The 17453-nt window shown below is 65.0% G+C and overlaps 2 protein-coding genes across 3 annotated transcripts in view; one reads left to right on the forward strand and one right to left on the reverse strand.

Annotated features, from left to right (window-relative positions):
* UNC5A (unc-5 netrin receptor A) overlaps positions 1-17453 on the reverse strand; it is a 54699-nt gene that overhangs the window by 3080 nt on the left and 34166 nt on the right. The window lies entirely within an intron of this gene.
* LOC137144876 (hexokinase-3-like) lies at positions 9785-15925 on the forward strand. Its single transcript, XM_067535365.1, has 13 exons — positions 9785-9845; positions 10013-10196; positions 10490-10649; positions 11087-11316; positions 11546-11850; positions 12176-12324; positions 12544-12663; positions 13102-13197; positions 13486-13585; positions 13850-14033; positions 14331-14486; positions 14668-14901; positions 15423-15925. The coding sequence occupies exons 1-13, from the start codon at positions 9794-9796 to the stop codon at positions 15559-15561; spliced, it is 2109 nt and encodes a 702-aa protein (XP_067391466.1). The 5' UTR covers positions 9785-9793; the 3' UTR covers positions 15562-15925.

Below are 17453 nucleotides of genomic sequence, written 5' to 3' on the forward strand. Positions count from 1 at the left end.
GCTCCCGGGGGTCACCTGGGCGAGCCGTGCACAGCCAGGCCATGGGCCCAGCCCACAAGAATGGCCAGGCTCCATTTCAAAACGGTCAGCGGCGATTGGACAGGGCCACTGAGCCCTAGTAGCTGGAATGAGGCACCCGAGACTCCTGCGGCATACATCCCCCTGCGTCCCCTCCCCCCTGCCCTAACCCCCCGGCAGGGAGCACCATCCTCTGCAGTTGCAGACAGAGAATCCCGAGCTCTATTGGCCCCGTCTGCCTGCAAGGCCGGGGACCCCAGACTATTGTACAAGCCCCGCCTGTGGGAAGGCCGGGGGCTGCTGACTGCCCAACCAGCCCTGCCCAGTTTGCGGGCCAGGGACTGCAGACTGCTTGCCTGCCTCGCCCTGCCTGAGGGCCAGGGGCACCAGACCGCTTGTCAGCCGGGCTAAAGACTTGTGAACGGGCACTGCTTATTCCCCCTAAAGGGAGACGCTTTGGCCTTCCTTGGAGCCTGGGCCCGAGGAAGGGTTGCAGCGCCCTGGCTGGACCGTGCCACCAGCTTACACATGGTGGAGAATGCGGGCAGCTGCCCACTGATGAAATGGGGACTGCCCACTCTGACGATCCATCGGAGTTCAGCCGCCTCTGACTGGTCCAACGCTGGACTTCGATAAATGTATGCAATGGGGCTGACCACCAGCAGCAGCAGCAGCAGCAGCAGCTGCTACAGACATCGGGCATCCAGCAGCAGCAATTAATCAATTAATTAATCCAGGACCTGGGCACCCAGCAGCAGGAGCTGCGAAGACAGTATGTACAGCAGCTGGGTGCCCCGCTACCTAGACCAGCAGGCCCGGAGGAACCCCCGGGCCGGCCACAGCTATGTCTCACAGTGTTGGGGCCTGATGACGATGCGGAGGCGTTCCTGCCAACGTTTGAGCGTGTGGCCACCGCTGCGGGTTGGGCCCCGGACCAGTGGGCCGTCCTCTTGGCCCCATATCTGACGGGGGCTCCCCAGGCGGCCTACCAGGCCCTGGCCAATGATGAGGCGCAGAACTACCAGTCCGTGAAGGCCGCGATACTGGATGCCCTGGACATAAGCCCCTCGCCTTGCGGGGGAGCAAACGCCAGATGCCATGACAGCCGCTGGGGAATGCTGCCAGGAGCTTGGGCAAAGCTGGTGTGTCCTCGCCCCTGCCTGAATGCCAGCAGCAAGCGTGGGGAGGTGGGGGGCAGCCGAGGGGCGGGGCAAGGCCCTCCCCACACACAGCAGGCAATCGGCTCGGCTCGGTGGCAGCTGGGCCGGGGCACGGGGCAGAACATGCTCAGCTCTTCTCCATGCTGGCTTCTGCCCCAGGACGGCTGCCGCCCTTCGCCTGAGCTTCCAGCACCGCCGGCCCCAGCCACTGCCTACGTGTTAGCAAAGGCCCCCCCTGCCTCATCCCACCCCCCCAGGCAGGGCCCGGGACTCTGCCCAGAGGAGTGTGTGACTCAACCGTGCTGAGGGCACCATCTGAGAATGCCAAGGGCAGGGCAGGCTGCAAAAGGAGAGCAGATTCTCCCAGCCAGAACCAATTGCAAACTGGGCTTCTGGTCCCCCCCGGTTAGCGAGAAGCAACACCAAGAAATACAAGAAATCCTGTAAGGCCAGGGCCCCTCGCACAGACATTCGCTGGCCAGGCAGAGAGCCGGAGCCGGGCCCGGGGGGTCTGACAGACCAGCTGTTGTCCTGCTGCCGGCAGGGCCCCTCTCCTTGTGGCTGTCACGCTGCCAGAGAGGGGCACGGGGCGCAGGTGACCCTGCGGAGCCACTGCCCCCAGCTCCGTGATGCCCATATGGGCACGCGTGTCCGTGCGCCTGGAACATGCAGGCACCTGCGCCGAGCCTGGGCTGGGCAGGCGTGAATTCCCGCGCCGGAGGGGGGTGCTGCATGGCCCTGTGTCCCGGGCTGCTGCAGCGCTTCCTGGGCACAGAGAAGGGCAGTGAAGCTTGAGCAGGTGCGTGCAGGAGCTGGGAGGAGAACCCAGGGGCCCTGACGCCCAGGCCCTGCCCAGTGGCCCACGCTCCGGATAGTGCCCAGCGGTGAGAGGCTGGGCCCGGCTGTATGGTGGATTTAATCAGCCCAGGCCCATTCTCAGGGGGCCATGCCCCTTGCCGCCCGCCCTGGGAAGCGTGTGGCTGGGAGGGCAGGGCCGGGGGTGGCCCCGGAGGCTGTGTGACTTGACAGGCAGGCAGGAAAGGGCGGGGTGCAGCAAAATGCTTTAGCTTGCCCCGGTACTTTCACTTTTGGTGTTTCCTCAGAGCCGGGCACTTCGCAGCCAGGCCAGGGTGAAGTGAGCACGTCCAGCTGTGCCAGGAGCCCCCGCCGCACGGAGCGCCCGCCGAGCCCGGTGAGTCAGGCCGTGGCACCGAGCACGGTGCCAGCCGCTGTGTGGCAGGGCGGGTGATGGTCACTGGACAGGCTGCAGCCGGGCAGGGGAGCTGGGCTCTGTCGCTGGCCCGCTGCCGCCCCCACCATGATGTTGCTGCCCTGGGGGGGGGGGGCGTTATTTAACCCCGATGGCGCCAGCTGCTGCTCTGGGCTGTGGGGCGGTGCTGGCGCAGCCAGGAATTCATGTGGTGACGCTCCCAAGCCCACGTATGAGGAGCAGGCGTCCATGCGTTGCTGAGGTGTGAGCAGCGGCACGAGCACCAGGTCCCCAGCGGCTGGGCTGGGCTGGGTGGGGACGTGCCGGAGAGGTGCCAGGACCCGGGCAGCAGGAAGGGCAGGGCTGAGACGAGGTGCCCTGCACGTCTCAGGGCTGGAGGGGCCCCGCAGCTCACTCGGTTGGTGCCAGCTGTGACCCGTCCCGTGCCCAGGGCTGCCACCTGATAATGCCAAGGTCAGGGCAGGCTGCAAACGGAGAGCAGATTATCCCAGCGCTGGTGGGTGGCACTGAAGCCAGACTTCCCAACCAGCCACAAACTGCACTTCTGAATCCCCACAGAAGCCAGTCCACAAATGCCCACAGCCCCTTCACTGCATTTCAGCTCCAGGCTCCCAACTCAGCACTGGGTCCAGTAAAGAGACCAGTTATTTAAACTCTCTGCTCTTTACTACAAAGGTTCTCTCTGACCCCAAGGGGTCAGCCACAGCACCAGAGCAATGTGAGTTTGGATCTTACCCAAAATACCTCACTGCCAGCCAATCCTTTAGTAACTAAAAGTAAAGGTTTATTGTAAAAAGAAATAAATAAACCATGAGCGAAGTGTTCAAGGGTCAAAGCAAATCAGCTACATACAGACGGTTGAAAGTCCAGCTACGTCAGGTTTCTAGGAGAAATGTGGAGTTGCAGCTTGTACCGTTCCTCTGGTGTGCACCCAGTCCCTGGTGAGTCTCAGTCCTTTGTTTCACAGCTTCAGTTCAGTTGTAGATGAGCTGATCCAGAGCTAGGTAGGTGGGTGGCGGAAACTCAGGATAGAAGACTGGTGACTGACGACAAAAGGGATTCCCAAGGCCTCTGCCTTATCTACCGTCTGGCCCTGGCCATGTGGTCTTGCGGAATGTTACAAGAACTAAAATGGAGTCCAGGGTCACATGGGCAAGTCCTGGTGCCTTACCAGGTGTATCTCTGACTTCTCCCCCTGGGCCCCTTGCACCTGGGAATGCCTTAATGGGCCATTAAGCAGGCCATTGTTCTGCAGCCATCCTGGCTGAGTCGTTACTCAGACAGCACCATTTAAAATACAGATACGTCAAATACATCCAGAACTTCCATGTCACACATCCCACATGAAGATAAGTATTATCATCTGACTTAGCACATTACAACCTTCCTAGCAGTACCTGACATGGCATCTCTCACATGAATTATGATGATTTTGACATACTGATGTCAAACTATATAACAAATGCTCTCCCTCACCCCCCCCCCATCTACCCAGCATGACACCCCAACGCGAGACTGGTGTAGAAAGGGGTAATCAGCTCCTGAATACACCCCAAGGGCCCCCCTCATTCAGACAGCGTGACACCCCCCATGCAAAACTGATGCAGAAAGGGGTGTTCCCAGACACTGCTGAGTGCATCACAGGAACTTTCCCTCTTCAGTTCTTAAGGTGCTTCAAGTGTTTTACAAAGTATCAGGCACATGGTGCATTTTACAATTTGTAGCATTGGCAACAAATTACAAGATTTAACATCGACATACATCTTAACAGCAAAATTGTTTAGCTAAACAGGCTTCTTCTTTGTAAGGTTCACTACGGAGGTAACAATGTTATCCAATTTTTTACAAACAGTTGTAAAGGTTCAGTTAGCTCAACAGTGGGGTCTTGGTGCATAATCTATGCACCCCTTCTGTGAGTTTGCAAGCTCTTTCTACACTGTGACACATGCTCCCCCACTGGTTATTTTACCACTTCTACGTTACCCTCCCAGGAAGCACAAATCAGATCCAGGGGTCCCCTGACCTGCCTCCCATAAAGCAGCTCAAAAGGAGCAAACCCTGTATGTAGACTCTTGGGGTACACTTCTGTACGCATACAGCAGATAAGGTAACAAGATGCCAGTCATTCTGGCATCTGTTCACATACATCTTTAGCATGGCCTTCAATGTCCCATTAAATCTCTCTACCAAGCCATTGCTCTCTGTATGATAAGGGGCAGCTTTCAGATAACTTATTTCACACTTTTCCCATAGCTGCTCAGACACAACTGACATACAATTGGCATCCCAGTCTGACAAGATTCCCTTGGGGAACTCCACCCCGCTAAAAATAGTAAACAGAGCTGAGGCCACATCAGATAAAGCCACAGCCTCAGTGTACCTGGTGGCAAAATCCACCCACACCAGAATATACTCCTTCCCAGTTCTGGAAGGTTTAGGGAGTGGCCCCCCAATATCCACAGACACTCGGCAAACACCTCCCCAATAATGGGCGGAGGCTGCAGGGAAACCTTCCTAGGACCCTTGTCACAAATTTCTCCTATGCCCAGATGTCCTGCAAAGGGATCATCATGAGCCAACTTTAACACCTCAATTCCATACCCCTCAGGCACTATACGTTGATGGCAGTTTTTATCATGAGGCTGCTTTTTCCCTGGAGGGAATTCTTTGTACAGCAAGCCCTCATGCATGAAAAATCTGCCTGCTCCCCCTGCTGGGGCTAGGCTCTGGAGCCCCATTCTGGCCCCCTCCAAAGCAACCTCCTCCTGTTGAGCACTAACAAATTCATTCTGACTTTCACTCAAATTCAGAGCCGCTCCAGGCACATTTAACCCACCTTCAGCTGCCCCGCCCAAGATGAGTCCTCCATGCTAACAACTATGGGTGGATCCTCCGCCCCCCTGCTGGGCAGGTAATTTGCATTACCCAACACCCCCCACACACACACACACACTAGCCTGTTCACCAGTTTCCAAAGTCTCAACTGTTATCTGATTCAAGTCTGGGCCTGGTTTTAAAGAGACATCAACCATTTTCACTAGCCTTTCACCAACAGGGTTCTGATGTTTTTCACTGCCAATCTCTGACTCCCCATAGCACCAGGTGTACCTGAGTCCACTAAAAGACTGCACCATAGACCCACAGCATTCAGGGGTGAGAGTTTGCCTGCCTCCCCCCCCCCCTTCCAAGAGATCCATTTCACATCTGTCCTGCTGGGTAACTATAGCTGCCCAATCCTGCCTTTGAAACTGAGCCACCATTTGTTCACTTACAGAGCTACCAGCCTGGAGCCATTCAGGTTTTAACATCATTGTCCTTCCACTAGAACAACCAAGCACAACCACTGGGTTGGGTTACAGGCTGTTTAAGCTTCCTGATAATTTTTACTTCATCTGGAACCTTTTTCAAGATATTGAAACTGGCCCTTTCTGAAACCCAGTCAGTGAATCCATCCACCTGTGAGAAGTTCTGGCCGTTAGAAACTGAACCAAGTCTCTCAACAGGGGAACTGTTGCTTGCCACAGGCAGAGACTCATCCTGACCCAACTTCATCACTTCGCTTTCACACCCTGCCATCGCAGAAAACTGCTTGCAAAAGCCATTGGGAGGTTTTATTCCCTCAGGAGCAGTTTTAGGCAACAAGCCACTCTTCACAGAAACATCTCTTCCCTCTCCAGCTAGAGGCTGCTTTAAAGAAACCTTTTCCTGAGCCCTAACAGACTTTTTCTGGGTTTCAGTTAGTCCAGAACCACTTTTGGTACAACTACTGACCAACCTTCCAAACTTTTGGAGACTGGGGTAGCTCCTGCCATGGACAAGCCATCACCCCCACAGACACAGGTTTAGGAACACTCCCTTCCTGGGTCTTCTTAGCTGAACCCAGAACCACCTCTGGTCCAAATGACAAATTCTCCACCAGCATAAGCTGCGAGACCCCATCTGCCTGCTCCACAGACAGCACACTGGAGATTTTTTCTCCCCCAGTGGATAAACTGCTGTTCTGAACATACAAGCTGCTATTTCCCACCATCCCAAGGCTAGAGACACTCTCTGCCTTGTCACAGCACACCTGGCTAAACACAGACAACTGCTCACAGTCATGCACCCCCCTTCACACATTCCCCCATTGCTTACTGGTAACACAGGAGACTTACATTCATACTCCCGCTGGGACTGGCTGACGTTAACCTGGTCATAGATATTTACCACACCAGTTTGAAACACATCAACGTCACTATAAACTGGAGAGATTTTTTCCCAATCGCTGTTAAGAGAAGCTGGGCTTCCAGAACGATACAGTCTCTGCTTTTCCAGGATCTGGAGTTGGAGTCTGGATTTTTCCTCTATTGCTTGGATTTTTGCTTGGCCAGCATGGGAACAGCAGCAGCTTGTTAGGGGCTGAAACGGAAAGCTTCCGCACTGCCCAGCTGGGTCAGGCCAGGGCCCGGAGCCCCCTGAGCCCCTCGCTAGACCCAGTCCGGCAACGTCCACAGCCCTCCCTTAACACGCCCGCCTGGCCCCTCCCCACGCCATGTTCTCCAGCTGGTCACACACACCGCGGGCTTCCCAGCTGGGGTCGCCAGGCGCCAGGGGCCAAATGGCCGGCCAGGCGGAGTGACCATTGTCTTCTGAGCCTCTCCTTGGGCATGGGGCCCCAGGCAGCCCAGCATGGGGAAACTGAGGCACACACACACTATTATGAAAAGTTCCCACGCTGGCTCCGTGTGGGTGTGGGAGTGTCGAGCTAGGCGGTGCCGAGGCTGGGCGGTGCTCAGGGACCCCTAGCGCCGCACGGTCACAGTTGTGAGGCTGAGGGTTCATGCCCCGACGGGTGTGAGGCGCTGGGTGAAGCAGGGGCTCCACATAAATTATCGCTGCTGCTGAGCGCTGGGGGCCCTGGCAGAGCTGGCACCTCAGGAGCCCCATAGGCCCCCCCCCCAAATGTGGCCAGGCTCTGGGCCCCCGGGCAGGGCACCTGGGGCAGCTGCTGTGACACCTGCTCCTCCCAGAGCCCGTCGGGTGCCCGGCTCACAGGGCGGGGGTGGGACGCCAGGAGCCGGCCATGGCACAGGGCGCTCACCCCACTCTTTGCCCCTGCAGCCCCGGTGACGGGGGAGAGCCCCCCCTGCCAACTGAGCCCCGCGTGCGCTGGCCACATGCAGGCTGGTGCCGGCGAGAGCAGCAGCCAGGCCCAGAGCCGGCGCTGGCACCTCACTGCGCAGGTAAGTGCCCTGCTGCCCTGCCAGCCGCCACCAGGAGCCGGCGCGCCCGGCAAAGGACAGCCGCGCTCGTGCCCCCCCCTGACCAGCCCTGCCTCCCCCCAGATGCAGAGCGCCCTGCAGCCCCTGTGCCTGTCCCTGGAGAAGCTGCAGCAGGTCAAGAGCCGCATGCTGGAGGCCATGGAGCTGGGGCTGAGCCGCCGGACGCACGCCCAGGCCACGGTGCCCATGCTGCCTGCCTTCATCCGCTCAACGCCCGACGGCACCGGTACGGCTGGGCCGCGGCTGCCGTGCTCAGGGCTGGGGGCCCCTGGGCCAGTGTTCTGGGGAGCACCGGAGCGTGGGTGCCAGGCCCCCCAACTGCTGGGCTGTGGCTGCGGGAGGGGCGGCACCCTAGGGTCCCACGCTTAGAACGGGCTGGGCCCCACCCGTGGGCGGCTGGCGCGGAGCCTGCACTCCTGCCTGCTCGGGGCATGGGCTGCACATGTCCCACGCTGGGGTCAGGCCCGAGCGGCCCGGTGAGGGGTGCAGTGCCAGAGCTGGGGGACACGGCTGCACAAGCTGGTGATCGGGCCCGTTGCCACAGGCTGGCGCCGCTGAGCGACTGGCTGCCTGGACGTGCTGGGGGAACACGCAGGGAACAGAGCCCCACTGCCCTGGAGCCCCCCTGCACGCTTGGGGGGGGGAGGGGAGCACCAGCCCTGACCCCATGTCTGCTTGTTGGGCAGAGAGAGGCGACTTCCTGGTGCTGGAGCTGGGAGACGCCAGCGTGCGGGTGCTGCTGGTGGCGCTGACGGGTGACGGGAACCAGCAGGTGATGGTGACGGACAAGGATTTTCCTTTGCCAGAGGAACTCACCCGGGGCCCTGGCGAGAAGGTACCGGGGGCCGGGGCAGCCGTGCTCCTCCTGACGCCGCAGGACCCGCCTGGCACTGGGGGGGGCGGGGGGCCTGCGGCTGGCTCCATGCCAGTCTCCGGGCCCCACGGCTGCAGCAGCTTGGCTGCATGTTCGTGCCTGGCGGAGGGTGCACAGTGCTGTGATCCCGGAGCCAGCACGGGGCAGAGCCTGGAGCCGACCGAGAGGACGGGGCGGGACGGCCCCTGCCCTGCTAATTCCCTGCTTTGCTCCCCAGCTCTTTGCCTTCATGGCGACGTGCCTGTGCCAGTTCCTGGACGGGCTCCGCACGCCCCGGACAGACTTCCAGCTGGGCTTCTCCTTCCCCTTTCCCTGCAGGCAGACACGGCTGGACCAGGTGAGCTGGTCACTCCGGGCCTGCAAGCAGACTGGAGGGGGGAGCACTGGTGCGGGAGGGGGCTCCCATCAGGGGGCGCTGTTGGGGGGTGGTAGGGAGCATTGGTGGGGGGGTGCTGGGGGCAAAGGCAGGTGAGCTGGGGCCAGCGGGGAGCTGTGGGGCAGGTGTTGGGCGGCGGAGGGGCTGCGTCGCTGCCAGAAGTGGGGCTGGTGGCAGGCGGTCGTGGGGCAAGCGGCCTGGCTGGCTGGCAGGGTCCCTGCTCTGACACACACAGCTGGGCACAGCTGGCACGGGCAGGAGCCGGACGCCAGGGGCGGCTCACAGGGAGGCTGAACTAAGCTCAGCTCTGGGGTGACGGGCGCCCGGGCCTGGCTCCGTGCTGTCGGCCAGGCAGCGGGCACGGGCTGCTGCAGGGTGTCCCGTGGGACAGGCTGGAGCCAAAGCCCTGGGCAGCTCCACCAGTGGTACTCCACGCTTGCGCCCGTGCTAGCCGGGCAGTTCTCAGCTGGGCCCTGCAGCGGCACTGGCTGGGGGCGCCTGGCACTGCCCGGGCTGGGCTCTCAGAGGGGCGTGGGGCAGGGCAGTACCGGGCACCCTGAGCCTGCCTGTGCTTTCTCTGCAGAGCTACCTGCGTGCCTGGGCCAAGAAGGTGCAGTGCAGCGGCGTGGTGGGGCGAGACGTGGTGCAGTTGCTGCAAGACGCCATCAACGAGCAAGCTGTAACGTGCGGGCGGGGCACGCGGGGCGGAGGGAGGGGCCGTGGCGCAGGGTGGGGCGAAGGCTCTCGGGGTGCAGGGGGGGCGGGGGGGCTCGGCAGGCAGGTTACGGTGGTGGCGGCTGATCGTGCCCGTCTCTGCCTGCCCAGCGCTACCGCATCACCGTCATCGCCGTGGCAAACGACACCGTGGGCACCATGATGAGCTGCAGCCCCAGGGCGGAGCCGTGCGAGGTCGGCCTCGTTGTTGGTGAGTGAGCCCCAGCCCTGCCGGCCCGGCCCCGGGGAGCCTGGCTGTGCCGGACAGGCTTGGGCGCTGGTGCTGGGGAGGTGCGGCACGGCGGCCGCTCTGGCGTGGCCGGCCAGGCTGTGCCGGTGGGTCCCAGCCCCCTCACTGCCTGCCTGTCTGCCCGGCAGATGCTGGCACGAACAGCTGCTTCATGGCGGAGGCGCGGCACGTGGAGGTGGTGGAGGAGACCAGCGGGCGGATGGCCGTGGTCACCGAGTGGGGCTCCTTCGGCGACAACGGCGCCTTGAGCGACATGCTGAGCGAGCACGACCGGCGGGTGGACCAGGAGTCCCTGAAGCCGGAGCAGCACAGGTGGGTGCGGGGGGTGCTGGGGTCAGGGCGTCCCTGGCTGGGGAGGTGTTTGCTCTGAGTCCGTCGGTGGCACCTGCCTCCCGGCCAGGCTCCGGTGAGGGCGGATTGAATTCGAGGGTCCAGCTCTGCACATGCCGCACCCCAGCCCCGAGGCTGCCCATGCTGGGCTGGTGCCGTTCCCGGGAGGCAGCATTGGCTCTGTGGCCAGGCCGAGTGCCTGGGGGGAGGGCTAAAGGGGGGGCTGGCGGCCCTGCCTGCCTAGCATGCTGCTCACCCCCTTTGCCCCCACTCAGATTTCAGAAGATGATCAGCGGCTTGTACCTGGGGGAGATCGTCCGGCACGTGCTGGTCCAGCTGGCCAGTCAGGGTGGGCTCTTCAGCGGGCGCACGACCCCTGCCCTCCTGACCAAGGAAATGCTCCGCACCCAGGACGTCCTGGCGATCACAGAGTACGTGGGCCCCTGCCCCCGGCGCGTGGGCTCAGGGACTGCCCAGCCCAGCCTCTGCAGCTGCCTGAGTGGTGCTGGGCATGGCTCCGCCAGCACCCTCCACCCGGCCTGCCCTGAGCATGGAGCCAGGCAGCCAATAGCTGCTGAGACCGGCAACCTCATTCCACGTGTGACTGAGGGACAGGTGAACCCACCTTTGCAGTGGAGAGCAAGTGCCCCCGTCTCATGCCCCGGGGGTGGGGTGCCAGGCCGGGAGCCCGGCCGGGCTGTGTGAGCCGTGTGCTCTCCCCGTACCCCGGGGGTGCCAGGCCGGGCTGTGTGAGCCGTGTGCTCTCCCCGTACCCCGGGGTGCCAGGCCGGGCTGTGTGAGCCGTGTGCTCTCCCCGTACCCCGGGGTGCCAGGCCGGGCTGTGTGAGCCGTGTGCTCTCCCTTGCAGCGAGCAGGTGGGACTGGCCACGGCGCAGCGTGTCCTGCGGCAGCTGGGGCTGGAGGCGAGCGACCAGGACCGCTTCAACGTGCAGCAGGTGTGCAGCGCTGTCTGCACACGCGCCGCCGGTCTGTGCGCCGCCGGCCTGGCCGCCATCCTCAGCCACATGTGCAGGAGCCGGGAGCTGCCCCAGCTGAAGACCAGCGTGGCGGTGTCCGGGGTGATGTTCCAGCCCCAGGCCAGGTAAGGGCCCACAGGCTGGTCCTGGGTGCCAGAGAGATGGGGGCTGCTCCTGGGGGGTCCAGCTGCCCCTCCGAGGGGTGACACTGTGGGGAACGGGATGGTGGAGCTGGCACTGTGCCCTGGGGCCCGTGGTGCCAGGCGGCGGCTGTGGGCTCATCTGGGGTCAGGACGGGCCCTGCTCAGCCAGGCCTGCCAGCCCCATGCCCAGCCTCTCCCCTTGGCCCCCCAGGTTCAGCCAGACGCTGCAGCAGCTGGTGACGCAGCTGGCCCCTGAGTGCGAGGTCACCTTGGTGCCGGCGGAGGATGGCAGCGGCAGGGGGGCCGCCATGGTGACCGCGGTGGCCTCGAGGCTGGCAGCCCAGCGCCTCCAGATCAGCCAGACCCTGGCACCGCTGCAGCTCGCGCCCGACGCCCTGCGGCAGGTCCAGGCCTTGCTGAGACGGGAGATGGAGCTGGGGCTGAAGAAGGAGACGCACGCCACCTCCTCTGTCCGCATGCTGCCCACCTACATCCATGCCACGCCTGACGGCTCGGGTGAGGGGCTGGCTGCCCAGGGAGCTACTGTGGGCACTGGCTGGGGTGACCCGGGGTCTGGCTGTGTGCGGTCAGTCCGTCCTGCCTGGCGTGGGGCTGGGGCACAGATTGGCAGGCCAGAAATGGCCACAGCTTGAGCAGGGGGATGGGGGCACCCTCGCGGGACAGGGGAAGGGGGGTGACGGGTGGAGCCCATGGGGTGGCAGATGTGGGGCACTGGAGGGCTGAGGCCGGCTGGCTGTGGGTGCTGGGGGCGGGGAGTGGGTGCCATGGCCCAGCCCAGCGCCCGCCCGGTTCTGACACCCCCCCCGTCTGTCCGTTGCAGAGAGAGGCGACTTCTTGGCTCTGGACCTGGGCGGGACCAACTTCCGGGTGCTGCTGATGCAGGTGGGCAGCCGGGAGCAGAGCGGCGTCCGGATCGTCAGCGAGGTGTACTCCATCCCGCCGGAGGTAGCCCAGGGCCCAGGCAGCCAGGTACGGCGGGCAGCGCGGGGGCCTGGCAGTGCTGCCCCTGCGGCTGGGGGATGCATAGGGTGGGCTCAGCCCTCACCCGTAGAAGTGACGGTTCTCCCACTCACTTCCTAGCCCCCCAGACGGAGTCCAAGGTGGGTCTGAACCCCCAGCACCAGATGCCCCCAGGGGGGTGCCCGTGCCAGGCTGCAGCCCCTGCTGACTCCTGCCCTGTCTCTGCAGCTCTTCGACCACATCGTGGCCTGCATCGTGGACTTCCAGAGCAAGCAGGACATGGTGGGCCGGACGCTGCCGCTCGGCTTCACCTTCCCCTTCCCCTGCCAGCAGACAAGCCTGGACCAGGTGAGGGGCCGGGGAGAGGGGCCCAGAGCCCTGCAGGGGCCGGGCAGGTGAAACATTCAGAACAAGACCGGCCGGGAGCTGCCCTCCGCTGCCAGCACCACGGCCATGCCTCGCCACGGGCCAAGCAGCAGAAGGCAGGGCTGGGGGCGGGGGCCGTGGCTGCAGGAGGAGGACGTGCCGTGCCGTGCTGCCCAGTGGCCACAGACAGGGCTGGGGGGGCCCACGCTCAGGGATGACACCTCTCAGCGCTTCCAGCCTTGCCTGCGGCTGGGGCCTTTCACCTCAAAGCCGTTGGGTTCAGCTGCCTGCCAGCGTCAGGCTCTGAATCCCAGAGACACTTCCTGGTGCTAGGACGCGGTAGGTGTTACTGGCCTGGTGGCTACTGACTGGACTTTACTGTAGTGTGTTAACTCTGAGCCCTAATGATCACTGTCCCAGGGCATCCTGCTGAGCTGGACCAGAGGATTCAGCGCCTCGGGCTGCGTGGGGCAGGACGTGGCACAGCTGCTCCGGGAGGCCGTGCAGCGCAAAGAGGTGTGGAAAGGGCCCCGGGCAGGGCGGAGGCGGATGGGGGTGTTGTGCCAGGCAGGGGGCAGGGGTCTGAGGGCACCATGTGGGGCAGGGATAGGTTGTGGGGCAGACTGAGGGCTGTTCCTGCAGCCTGACGGGCCCCGGCGATGCCCATGCCCAGGACATAGGTGTGAGCGGGGGACGTTGGGAGTGCTGGGCGGCCACATGTCCATGGCCTGGCTCAGCTGGGGAGCCAGTTGCTCTGGTGATGGGGAAATTGCGTTGCCTAGTAACGGGGCTGGTTCTTTCTAGCACTTTGCTCTGGATGTGGTTGCCATAGTGAACGACACCGTGGAAACCATGATGTCGTGGGTCTACGATGACCCCCGCTGTGAGGTCGGCCTCATTGTGGGTAAGGGCCAGGATTCCTCCTCCCCCCCCCATGCCCAGCAGGCAGGGGCACAGGGGCCCCCTCAGGCCAGTGTTCAGCCCCCCCAACCCCGCCCCGCACCATCCCCCCAGCCTGACCCCAGCCCCGGCAGCCCCCACAGTGCTGACCCCTTGGCACTGCCCCACGCCGTGGGGAGCGTTCCCTGCCCCGGGTGCCCTGCCAGGCCCCTGCCGCTCTGGGCCCGCGCTGAGCTTAGCTGACGCCCCGTCCGTCCCGCCCGCCCAGGCACGGGCACCAACGCCTGCTACATGGAGGAGCTGCGGCACATGGGCACGGTGGCGGGGCAGGAGGGGCGGATGTGCATCAACATGGAGTTGGGGGCGTTCGGGGACAACGGCTGCCTGGACGCCTTCTTCACCCGCTTCGACCAGCTGGTGGACCAGGCCTCGCTCAACCCCGGCAAGCAGAGGTGGGCTGGGGCTGCCCTGGGGCAGGGCCGGGCGGCAGGGTGGGACTAAGCAGGGGCCATGATGGGGTGAGGCAGGGCTGGCTGTGTGTGTGCGGGGTGGGGGGGGGGGCGATGTACTGGGGCAAGACTGGGGGGGTGTACTGGGGCTGGGCAGGGCCGTACTGGGTAGAGCAGGGCTGGGTGTGTATGAAGGGGTGTACTGGGGCGGGGCAGGGCAGGGCAGGAGCTGTACTGGGGCAGGGGCCATGCCGCCCCGGGGCGGTGCTGACGTCCCATCGCTCTGTCCTGCCGGGGCAGGTTCGAGAAGCTCATCAGCGGCATGTACCTGGGGGAGATCGTCCGGCACATCCTGCTGGAGCTGACGGCCAAGGGCCTCCTGTTCCGGGGCCGCTCGTCCCCGCAGCTCCAGACCCGGGACATCTTCCAGACCAAGTTCCTGTCGTCCATCGAGAGGTGAGTGCGGGGTGGGCGCAGGCGGGGTGGGCAGAGACGGGCGGGTGGCACCGCTGGGCCGCCAGCTGCCGGGCAGGGAAGAGGGGCTCAGCGGGTGCCGGCGAGATCCGGGGGCTGGCGGCGTGCGGAGAGGACGGGCGTGGCCCGTGGCCGTGCTGACGATGCGCGTGGTGCCCCGCAGCGACGGCCTGGCCCTGCGGCAGGTGTGCGCCATCCTGGAGGAGCTGGGGCTGCAGGTCAGCTGCGAGGACAGCGTGGTGGTGCGGGAGGTGTGCCAGGCCGTGGCCCTGCGCGCGGCCCAGCTCTGCGGGGCGGGCGTGGCTGCCGTGGTGGAGAAGATGCGGGAGAACCGCGGGCTGGAGCAGCTCTCGGTGACGGTGGGCGTGGACGGGACCCTCTACAAGCTGCACCCACAGTAAGTGGGCTGGGAGCGGGTGCCGGGGTGGGGCTCAGCACAGCAGGCGGTGGGGGCAGGGGGCTCGGGGCACCCCACGGCTGTGCTCGGCTGTAGGGTGCAGAGAAGTTGCTTGCCCCTGAGTGAGGGAAGGGCCCGTGCTGGCGGGTGGGACGGGGGGGGTTGGAACAGATGCAGGTGGGGGGGCGGGCGAGGGCAGAGACACGGGCCTGGCTGTGTTGGACGCCGGCGGGTGAGCCGGGCCGAGGAGAGCCGCACTGCCTGGCGGCGGGGCTGGGCGGGCAGTGAGGTGGGGTAGCACAGCACCTGGTGGGCGGTGGGGGGAGCTCCGTGCAGGGCCCGGCGGGCGGTGGGGGGCCGTGGCAGGGCTCGGCGGGCGGTGGGGGGGGGGGCAGGGCTAGGCGGGCGGTGGGGGTGGCAGGGCTCGGCGGGCGGTGGGGGGGGGGCCCCGTGGCAGGGCGCGGCGGGCGGTGGGGGGCCCGTGGCAGGGCCCTCGGCCTCACCCCCCCCTCTCCCTGCAGCTTCTCCCAGCACGTGCAGGCGACGGTGCGGCAGCTGGCCCCACGCTGCACCGTCACCTTCCTGCAGTCCGAGGACGGCTCCGGCAAAGGAGCCGCGCTCATCGCAGCCGTCGCCTGCCGCGTCGCCCAGCAGGCCTGAGCCCGGCCCTGCGCCGCACCCAGGGGAGGACAGCCGGCTCCCGCCCGGGCCGTACACGGAGCTGGCTCTCCGGCCTGGTGCCGGGCCGGCGCTGTCTGAGCTGGCGTTCAGCTTTGCGTAGAGCTGAGCCGCGTCAGTGCCTCCTGCCGCCGGGAGCCAAGGAGCCAGTGCCGGCCGCTGGAGGGCCCGTGTGCGGCGCCACGCGGCCCAGGGACGTGGGCACGGCCGGGCTGCCGGGGCACCGGCTCCTGCCAGCGCGGCCCTTCCCCAGGGCGTTGCCTCCAGGCCGCCACCCCCTCGGGCTGCCAGCGCTGCCGGGCGGGCAGGGAGTGATCACCCCAGGGCAGCTTGTGCGGCTCCCGTCCCGTCCCGTCCCGTCCCGTCCCGTGCTGGGCCCCGCGCGGTGCATGGCACGAGCCCGCAGCCCCACTAGCAATATAGATCCAGTTTATTTACATGGGCCCCGCTCGCCCCCCGCCCGCGGTCCCGCTATGTACATAAGGCAAGTGTAAATACGCGAATGCACTGGGATACAGAATTAAAAAACCGTCTTTACACAACATGGCACAGGGCCTGGCACTGCCCGGCCCCACACGGTTACAGCACGCACGACGCACGACGCCCGCTGCACACACAGCGCCCGGCAGGGCAGGCGCAGCGAGGGGGGCTGGAGCCACGTCTGCCCATCCCCGCACCCCGCCAGAGCGCCCCACAGCCTCAGCACCTGCCAGGGGTCTGTTCTTTGGCTCCAAGATGCCGCTGGGGGGGGGAGGCACTGGCCCTGGTGTCAGGCAGCCCCTTGCCGGGGGGCAGTGGGGCCTCAGTGGGCCCTGAGGCCGCAAAGGGCACAGCCCCCAGGCAGCCTCCGCCCGCCAGGCCCCACTCGCTGTCAGCGGCACGGGGCCGAGGCCAGGCTCCCAGCACAGCCAAGAGGGGTCAGTGCCAGCACTGGGGGGGCCGTGCCCACCCCCAGGTGGGGGGCAGCCAGCTCCTGCCCCTGTGCGGGCACCAAGGTGCCAGAGGCATGAGACGGGCCAGGATGGAGCAGCAGGGGCGAGAGCTGGGGGCAGGAGCCCAGCACAGGCTCCCAGGGGGGCAGAGCCGGCAGCTGGAGGGCAGCAGCACCCACCCTCCCCTCTCCGGCTGTTGCCACTGGGCCTGTGCTCCCCACCCTGCCCTGGGCTGTCCCAGCCGTGGGGCGCTGGCCCTGGCCCTGCCCAGCGCGGCGTTGGCTGGGGGCTGGGCTGTCCAGGGGCCCCGGCCTGGGCCCCCTCAGCACTCGGCCTCCGAGACGGCGAAGAGGGCGCTGTCCTGTCTTCCCACCTGGGCCACGGCCGCTGCCAGCTGCGCCAGGTTCCCGCTGGGGAAGTGCTGAGCCTCCCACAGGTTCAGGATCATGGCGGTCGGGCTGGCCTTCGAGGCGAAGAAGCTGAGATGGCTGCAGCAGAGAGGGAGGGGGCGTTAGCCGGGCGCTGGGCACCCTCCCTCCAGGGCCGGGCCACCCTCTGCTCTCCGAGGGGCCAGTCGGCCGCAGGAGACTGGTCTGCAGGCCCCATCTGGGCCCCGTTTCATCGAGAGGGGCGGGTGCTGCCTGCCTCTTCTCCTGGTGGGCCACCGCCCCATCCCCTCCAGCAAGGGGGAGCCCTGCCAGCTTCGGGGTGGCCAAGCAGCCCTGCCTCCACTCCCGGCGGTATGCCCTGGCTCCTGGGGGCCACGGCGGCTGGGGAGGGGCCAGGCGCTGCCCCCAGAGCCCTGGCAGGGGGATGCTCCCGGCCCCTGGCCTCGTACCTGTCTAGGTTGAGTTTCTGGGCCAGCATTCGCCAGTCGGCCCCGCAGGTGCCCGGCACGTCCAGGCTGCTGATGATCTTCTGGCGGATGAGGAAGGGGATCTT

Source organism: Emydura macquarii, unplaced genomic scaffold, assembly GCF_026122565.2.
Source record: "Emydura macquarii macquarii isolate MOO-44397 ecotype Brisbane River unplaced genomic scaffold, CSIRO-AGI_Emac_v2 contig_378, whole genome shotgun sequence".
In the NCBI taxonomy this organism is placed as follows: domain Eukaryota; kingdom Metazoa; phylum Chordata; order Testudines; family Chelidae; genus Emydura; species Emydura macquarii.

Bases quoted from the DNA above. Each gene is read 5' to 3' on its own strand.
- LOC137144876 (XM_067535365.1), top strand. From the start codon at position 9,794: ATGATGAGCTGCAGCCCCAGGGCGGAGCCGTGCGAGGTCGGCCTCGTT. The intron at 11,317-11,545 runs GTAAGGGCCCAC...TTGGCCCCCCAG, and splicing joins ATGTTCCAGCCCCAGGCCAG to GTTCAGCCAGACGCTGCAGC. The intron at 14,034-14,330 runs GTGGGCTGGGGC...CTGCCGGGGCAG, and splicing joins CTCAACCCCGGCAAGCAGAG to GTTCGAGAAGCTCATCAGCG.